Source organism: Salvelinus sp. IW2-2015, linkage group LG35 (genome assembly GCF_002910315.2).
Source record: "Salvelinus sp. IW2-2015 linkage group LG35, ASM291031v2, whole genome shotgun sequence".
Lineage (NCBI taxonomy): Eukaryota > Metazoa > Chordata > Actinopteri > Salmoniformes > Salmonidae > Salvelinus > Salvelinus sp. IW2-2015.
In genome coordinates this window covers 11,265,642-11,274,828 of record NC_036874.1, presented here as the reverse complement: position 1 = coordinate 11,274,828, position 9,187 = coordinate 11,265,642, and the positions used below count along the sequence as shown (strand labels likewise).

The window sequence follows — 9,187 nt, the reverse complement described above, 5'->3', positions numbered from 1 at the left end:
CATTAAATCACACATGTAAGACACTACACTCGTTGAAAAAAAGCTACACTCGTTGTGTAAAGCTACACTCGTTGTGAATCCAGCCAACATGTCAGATTTCAAAAAGGCTTTTCGGAGAAAGCATAAGATGCTGTTATCTGATGATAGCACAACAGTAAACAAAGAGAGTGTAGCATATTTCAACCCTGCAGGCGCAACACAAAACGCAGAAATAAAATATAAATCATGCCTTACCTTTGACGAGCTTCTTTTGTTGGCACTCCAATATGTCCCATAAACATCACACATGGTCCTTTTGTTCGATTAATTCCGTCCATATATGTCCAAAATGTCCATTTATTTGGCGCGTTTGATCCAGAAAAAAACAGCTTCCAATTTGCGCAACGTCACTACAAAATATCTCAAAAATTACCTCTAAACTTTGCCAAAACATTTCAAACTACTTTTGTAATACAACTTAAGGTATTTTTAAACGTTAATAATCGATCAAATTGAAGACGGGTCTATCTGTTTTCAATACAGGAGGACAACAAACTAACGATACTTTWCTAGTCTTGCGCAACTCTCAAACAGTACACATAACGTTACACTGATTCCAGATGGCCGTTCTTCTTCATTGCACAAAGGAATAACCCCAACCTATTTCCAAAGACTGGTGACATCCAGTGGAAGCGGTAGGAACTGCAAACAGGTTGATTAGAAATCTAGTATCCCAATGAAAACTCATTGAACAGACGGTGACCTCAAAAAAAGAAAATCTGAATGGTTAGTCCTCCGGGGTTTTGCCTGCTACATAAGKTCTGTGATACTCACAGACATGATTCAAAAAGTTATAGAAACTTCAGAGTTTTCTATCCAAATCTACTAATAATATGCATATCTTATATTCTGGGGATGAGTAGAAGGAAGTTGAAATTGGGCACGCTATTTATCCAAAAATGAAAATGCTGCCCCCTATCCTAGAGAAGTTAATATCCCCAGCTACAATAAATGTGGCCTCAGGATATGTGGTTTCCAGTTTGCACAAAGTCCAGTGTAGTTCCTTGAGGGCAGTCGTGGTATCGGCTTGAGGGGGAATATACACGACTGTGACTTTAACCGAAGAGAATTCTCTTGGGAGGTAATACGGTCTACATTTGATTGTGAGGTATTCTAGGTCGGGTTAAAAAAAGGACTTGAGTCACTGTATGTTATCACAATCACACCATGAGTAGTTAATCATGAAACATACACCACTGCCGTTCTTCTTTCCGGAGAATTCTTTATTCCTGTCTGCGCAATGTACTGAGAACCCAGCTGGCTGTATGGACCGGGACAGTATATCTGGAGAGAGCTATGATTCCGTGAAACAGAGTATGTTACAAGTACTTTATGTCTCTCTGGAAGGAGATCCTCACCCTGAGCTCATCTACTTTCTTGTCCAGGGACTGAACATTAGCAAGTAATATATTCTGAAGCGGTGGATGGTGTCCATGTCTCCTGAGTCGGACTAGAAGCCCACTCCAAATACCTCTTCTCCTCTTTTTGTGCCTGTGTAGAGTTTGACATTTGACTGTGCTGACTTAAATAGTGTACTGTGCTATCTGGGAATGCTTCAGTTAGAGATGGTTGGTTGGTTTTGAATGGATTAGAATATCAGGCTACATTTTCTACAGAATTTCCACCTTACCATGTGCGAAACTGTCTGTAGAATTCCTCTGTTCTAGTTTCAACACTGTTTGCTTTAGTTTGTAGTCAACAGACACACCCTTCTCACCCACTTCCATGTCATATTTTCTTTGGAATTCCCTCTTTGTCTTTGTGACTTTGAGAGAATTGACTCTGTAGGGTGTACTTACCACTACTTACCCTAACAAATGTTATGCAACAATAGTATGCACATGCGCCTCGCACACTTTCTGTGTGTGACAGACCGACCACAATCTCTGTCATATCCAGAGAAAGGGGTGTGACTACTTTAGAGGTGGGACAAGAGATAAAGACGCACAGCTGTGTTATTTTATGTTTACACCTGACACAGCAGGACAGCAGCCATACCTGAAGTAAACTGACAGAGGTAAGGATAATTTAATAGGATTTGACCTTAAAGTCCAGGTAGCAGATAATGGACCTTAACTGACATTTATGTAGTTTATGTAATGTAACTAATATAAACGGGTTTTAACTTGACAAATTCTTTGCTAGTTTACAATTTTACAATTTATGCAACTCRCATATAAAAACCAGTAAGACTGCTGGAATGCCCTGAGCACAAGATTGTAATTTTTATGACTCACATAGTAGAGGAACATATTGCCTGTAGCCTACTTTACATGGTAAGCTGTTGCKCACCAAGTGGCACTTAACTTCACATCACTTCACTWWGTTATGGAAAACGGCTGTGAGGRTTTTTGTACACTATTCACAACATATTGAAACAATTACAATCTTCATACAATCAAAATCTTATTTCAGCAATAACATGTGGAAAAACCAGTGGTGGAAAAAATACTCGATTATCATACCTGAGTAAAAGTAAAGATACCTTAATAGAAAAGGACTCAAGTAAAAGTGAAAGTCACCCAGTAAAATACTACTTGAATAAAAGTATAAACGTATTTGGTTTTAAATATACTTAAGTATCAAAAGTAAAAGTATACATCTTTTCACATTCCTTATATTAAGCAAACCAGACGGCACAGTTTTCTTGTTTTAAAATACAAAATGTATTCCACTTTTTATAAGTGTTTTATTCACCGTGTGACGATGACCACAGGGCGTTGTAGGATTGTTTCCCGAAGTTAGAGCTGATTTGGAGAAAACCTCAAACACAACTTTTAGAACAGTATTACAATATTAGAAGAATTGATTTAAGAGTTTGCAATTTGGGAATGTTTTTTTGGGGGTGCTCTAAATTACTCTTTATATATGCGTTTCTGGCATTTAGAAATAGGTGCTACACTACCTTTAAGATTATATTAACTGCATTTTATTAACTTCCCATGTATAACAATCATGAAGTCTGCTTTTGTAAAATAGAACAAAGGAGATTTCGTGTGTTATATCAGTATCCAATGAAATCACAAGAGGTTGGTGGCACCTTAATTGGGGAGGACGGGCTTGTGGTGATGGCTGGAGCGGAATGGGTGAATGGTATCAAGTACGTCAAACACATGATTTGATGCCATTCCAATCACTTTGTTCAAGCCATTATTATGAGCCGTCTTCCCCTCAGCAGCCTCCACTGAATGAAATGTATGTAATGGAAAGAGGATTGCAAATGTTATTGCTCCATTCTAGAGGTGTCAACGTAATTTGCCAAATGTGGCCATTTCTGTAAAGCCAATGTCAAGAAAGCTGCATATTGATGGAAAGAAATGTCATTTTCACATTTTGCATACTTACATGCTCAAAGTTGAACAATTCCATCTTTGTTTGAATAGCATAARCTCTGAATTCATTACTGTAATGTGTTGTCATTCCCAACATCAAATATTTTAAAATCATTGTAGTGTTGGGAACAGAAGTAAGGGCCACATTATATATGATGGAAGGCCACAAATGGTCACTGAAAGGTACACAACATGATCTAAAGCATTTCTAAAAACATTTTGTCATTATGGGGTATTGTGTGTAGGCCCTGAAGGCACTGTGTATATATACACTACATGACCAAAAGTATGTTTGTCGAACATCTCATTCCAAAATGATGGGCATTATCATGGAGTTGGTCACCCCTTTGCTGCTTTAACAGCCTACTCTCTTCTGGAAAGGCTTTCCACTAGATGTTGAAACATTTCTGAGGGGACTTCCATTCAGCCACAAGAGCATTAGTGAGGTCAGGCCCTGATGATGGGCCATTAGGCCTGGCTAGCGGTCGGCGTTCCAATTCATCCAAAGGTGTTTGATGGGGTTGAGGTCAAGGCTCTGTGCAGGCCAGTTCACACCCTTCTTGACAAATAATTTATGTATGGACCTCGCTTTGTGCACTGGGACATTGTCATGCTGAAACAAGAAAGGGCCTTGCCCAAACTGTTGAAACAAAGATGGAAGCATAGAATTGTCTAGAATGTCATTGTATGTGGAAGTGTTAAAATTTCCCTTCACTGGAACTAAGGGGCCTAGTACGAACCATGAAAAACAGCCCCAGAGCTTATTATCCAATGGTGGTGAGGCTTCTGTGTGGCTGCTTGGCCATGGAAACCCATTTCATGAAGCTCCCGACAAACAGTTCTTGTGCTGACGTTGCTTCCAAAGGAAGTTTGGAACTCGGTAGTGAGTGTTGCAACCAAGGACAGACAATTTTTACGTGCTACGCACTTCAGCACTCGGCAGTCCCGTTCTGTGAGCTTGTGTGGCCTACCACTTCGTGGTTGAGCCGTTGTTGCTCCTAGACGTTTCACTTCACAATATCAGCATTTACAGTTGATCGAGGCAGCTCTAGCAAGGCAGGAAAGATTGTGCAAAGTTGTCATCAAGGCAACATATTTTTAACACTTTTTTGGTTTCTACATGATTCCATATGTGTTATTTCATAGTTTTGATGTCTTCACTATTATTCTACAATGAAGAAAATAGTAAAAATAAAGAAAAACCCTTTAATAAGTAGGTGTGTTCAAACTTTTGACTGCTACTGTATAAGACAAACGGATGACATATAACACAGCATGTGACTTTTATGTTTCTGTGTAGAGTTTGATGACCTTTGATTATGCTGGCATAAATAGGCTACATTGCTATCAGGTATTTGGGAATGCCTCAGTTAGAGATGGTTGGTTTGGATTAGAATACCAGTTTAGATTTTCAACAGAATTTCCGCCTTACTATGTGAGAAACTGTCAGTAGAATTCCTCTGTTCTACAGTTGCAGCACTGTTTTCTTTAGTTTGTAGTCAACAGACACACCCTTCTCACCCACTTCATTATCGTCTTCTGTTTGGAATTCTCTCTTTGTCTTTGTAACTTTGAGAGAAGTAACTGTAGGGTGTACATACTGGTACTTACCATAACAATAGTACTATAACAAATGTTACGCAGAGGTGAATGCTTTAGTACACTGGTTCTCAATCCTGGTCCTGGGGACCCAAAGGGGTGCACAGTTTTGTTTTTGCCCTAGCACTACACACCTGAATCAAATTATTAACTCATCAAAAGGCTTTGATGATTTGAGTCAGGTGTGTAGTGCTAGGGCAAAAACAAAAATGTGCACTCCTTTGGGTCCCCAGGACCAGGGTTGAGAACCACTGCTTTAGTCATTTCTATTGGACCTTGACCCCACTGCCCACTCCCCACCAAACCCCCTAGATGGCGTATTCCACCAGCACTCTTGCTGCTGGCTGCTTTGGGAAGATATACAGGGAGAAGTACAATGACACCTGGGCTGCAATCAAGAAGGTGCCACAACACTTAATCAGTAGGAGAGACCTGGAGAGAGAGTGTCAAGTATACAAGTGAGTATGAYCGACAATGTGCTATCATGGTATGTTGCGAAATGGTGATGATATCAGAGATGGTGTTGATGAGGGTGCTGATGAAGGTAACTACAGAAGTGATTAGTTGTGCTGTCTGTAGACTCCAATGCCCTCATAACCCTTTCTCACCATTTTCTTTCACACTTTCTCTGTGAACTGGGACTCCAGTAAGGCAATTCATCCTAACATAGTGAAGCTTCTGGGTAATCCAACACTCAAGGACTCTAAGTGGATCATCCCCATGGAGTTCATCTTTGGAGAGGAACTGGAGACAACCATCTTCAAATCACAAAAATCTCAAATACAGGTAGGCCTATGGATCCCACCGCTCCCACCAAACATGCATATGATGGTGTTGATGAAAGTTCACATAGCAAAACTTTTATATCTGAAATATCTGATTAACAAGTATCTAGGCCTACAGGATTTTCAGGGGGGCCTTCCCAACATTATTAAAAATTTCTATGACAGCCCAAGTTTGATTGACTTTGGTCTCCACTACTCAACTATATTTCAAATTGGACAGAGTGAATGGGGTGATTAGGGAAATGAGCAGATACATGTTGTGTAAGGTGCTGTAAAAACTAAAAACTAATTATTTGCTTGTCATCTCAGCTAAGGCTGGAAATAGCTCATAAGAACCTTGATAGTGCTGCTGCACATTTTATATATATTTTTATTTTWAATTTTTTAATAATTATTCTTTATTTATTTGTTTGTTTATATATATATTATAATTTTTTTGTTTTTTTTTCATTCTTATTTTTATTGTTATTATTTTTATGTATTTATTATTAGTTTATGTATTTATTATTATTATATATTTTTATAGTCTGCCACATCTGTGAGTGTGGAATGTGTTTTCTTGGTTGATTGAAAAACAAGAAAACTTAATAAAACTTTAAATTGGAAAAAAATGTTTTTTTAAATTCTATGTGCAAGTTAGCTCATCAGTTGATAATCAAAGCCTTTCTTCCCCCACAGTTGACTCCATCTATAAAGGCCACCATCATCACAGGCATGTGTGAAGGACTACTTTATCTACACAGCAAAGATATTGTCCATCAGGACCTCAAGCCTGACAACATCATGGTGAGAAAGGCAATAAAGTTGTTTTTGTTATTCTGATGTTCTTCATTAATGATGCAAGACTTTAGAAGCAGTTGTTCATCTGTTGTTTATCACTATCACATTATCACTGTAAATGAATAGACTAGAAATAAAACAATATTTCTCAACCCCTCTCAAATGATCTCTTCCAGGTAGAGCATGACACTCACCGAGCTGTGATCATTGATATGGGACTGGCCAAATTCTTCTGCAATGGCCTAAATTCTGCTATGGATTTGGGCAACGAGGCCTACTCTTCCCCTGAGGTCCTGCAGAGGCGGGGCCAACGAGACCAGCGTTCGGACGTGTGGGCTATGGGTAAAATCATTGCTGAACTCTGTGCCAGAGTCAGGCTGCACACCCCCAGCGTCTGTCCAAATAAGATCCAGGAGACCCTCAGTCTCCAAGGCCAGCAGTACTGTAACGCTGTCTGTAGGATGGTGCAGAGAGACCCCACAATGCGAGCCACCATGGCCGGAATCATGCCGGAGATACAAAGGGCAGGGGTAGATGGCGGTGGCGGCAACACCGGGGGGCAAAAAAGAGGACATCTTCTGACACCCTTTCCTCACACTCAGGTAAAAACCACATTGCTACGTCCTCAAGCTCCTGTACAGCGTTCACCATCTCCATCGAGATTTGAGCGCAATGCTTTACCAATGCCTGAGGTCAAGACGCTAGTGCGAGCTCCTGTGCAAGCGGCTTCTCCATCGAGATGGGAGCGTGCAGCCTTGCCAAAGACTGAGTTGAAGTTTGAGGTCAAGACAACACTGAGACCACAACCCGCACAGCGGTCACTTTCCCCATCAAGATGGGAGCGGGCAGCCTTACCAACACCTGAGGTCAAGAACTCACCATCTCCCCTTTCAAAGGTAGACCAGGTTACTGCTCTGGTTCCATCAGGCATAACTCAACCCAGTCAAGATGCCATGAAACAGCTTCTCTACAAAGAGGCATCGAGGGGTCTCCCATGCCCACTCCCCATGACGGGAAATGTGCGAATCCGCCGCTATGAGCAAAGGAATGGGGAAATGGAGACTTGGGAACAAAAGGAGGTGGTGACTGAAAGAGGGAGGATAGTCAAGTTTGAGGATGTGATGTTTAACAACAAGTCGTAAGAAGGTTATTGAGAGATGTGAAATAGTTGGGAGTTGATTTGACTCTGCTTTTCCAGAGCGTGGGCCACACCCCATCCTTCAATGTAAAAGTCTGACATGTTTCTGAAAAAGGCGAAAGACTGTATTTGGGACGGGTGATAATCTAATGGAATAATTCTAATGTCCAGTGAAACTATACTATGTAACAATACATTTACGCATTTTCTTACTACGGTAGACTAAATGTATATACTGTATGAATATATATATCAACAACAATAAAAAGTTGTATTGCACTGTTATGAAGGAAACCTAAGGTTGAGTAAGGATTCATGAATGATGTTGAAGGACTATATCACTTTACAGTATTGCTACAATAACTATCTGTGAATGTTGGTGAAATCTCATCCCTCTTGCAAATCAGTTGTATCTTTAGCTTGATATTCATTTGACTGTGAACATAGTAAAAAACATTTGTTTTGTATCATCTAAGACAAGAAGATCTTACATTTAGCTTACACTTAAGAATTAAAGTCATTTTCCACAAATAGATGCTGTGTTATATCCTCTTTACAACAACAAAGTGTACAAAAGGGCATCTCTTCAAGACTTTGTCAACCAGAGCTGTGTTCAGCTCCAGACAGGGTATCCCACTCACAGTTCATCCACTTCATCCCGTCAGAGGGAACTTCAACACAGGTGTTTGAGTAATCCTTTTTTTTTGTATTAATCATCGTATTAAGGCCAATCTGGACTGTGCAGACTTCATTGAGAAAGGAGAAACTAAATCAGAAATACAGTATCACATTGTCCTTGACCTTGTTCCATTTTCACTGCACTGCGGGGAGCTCTATCTTCTGGAGCAGTCAACCTGGAAAATATATCCACATCACAATGAAGTGAAAGTCAAGTTATACATCAACTGAAGCAAACTAAAGAGCACACATACAGACATGATAAATCAATATCATGATTTGATAATAAGCCACTGGATGAACTGTTCAAAGGTACATGGTGCATATCAGTGGCGGTCAGTGCCGTTTTAGATCAGGGAAGACATTCTTTTTATTTCTATTACAGCATATTGAATGACTGTCGTCCATTCCATTCACCCAGCTCAATGTAACATCGATAGGTTTAGGCTACTACATGATACTCAAATATTCCCTATAGCCATCATGAGGTTGCTATAACCTAGCCTACGAATAAAAGTTTACAATGTAGGTGCACACAGTTTAGCCATAGCCAGCTAGCTAACATAGCACCCCTCTCTGTTTGACACTGGTGTTTGAGTAGGCTAAACTAGCTAGCTGTATTCACTAGCTAAGTAAGTGAAAGTGAAAGTGAGGGGAAAAAATACTACGAAATATAGCTCTCTCTATCTCTTGCTTTTCCTTCATTTTTGACCAAATAATTTTGTTAAAAACTGTTCACCTATTGTCTCTGAGTGAACTACTCACCACAATTTATGCACTGCAGTGCTAGCTAGCTGTAGGTTATGTTTTCAGTACCATATTCATTCTCTGATCCC

The 9,187-nt window shown here is 39.9% G+C and overlaps 1 protein-coding gene across 1 annotated transcript; it reads left to right on the top strand.

Annotated features, from left to right (window-relative positions):
* Positions 1–1,965: 1,965 nt before the first annotated feature.
* LOC111959079 (serine/threonine-protein kinase Nek8) lies at positions 1,966–8,206 on the top strand. The gene is made up of 5 exons (XM_023980508.1): positions 1,966–2,056; positions 5,283–5,428; positions 5,618–5,756; positions 6,434–6,541; positions 6,712–8,206. Exons 2-5 carry the CDS (start codon positions 5,283–5,285, stop codon positions 7,675–7,677), a joined length of 1,359 nt encoding a protein of 452 aa, XP_023836276.1. The 5' UTR covers positions 1,966–2,056; the 3' UTR covers positions 7,678–8,206.
* Positions 8,207–9,187: the final 981 nt, after the last annotated feature.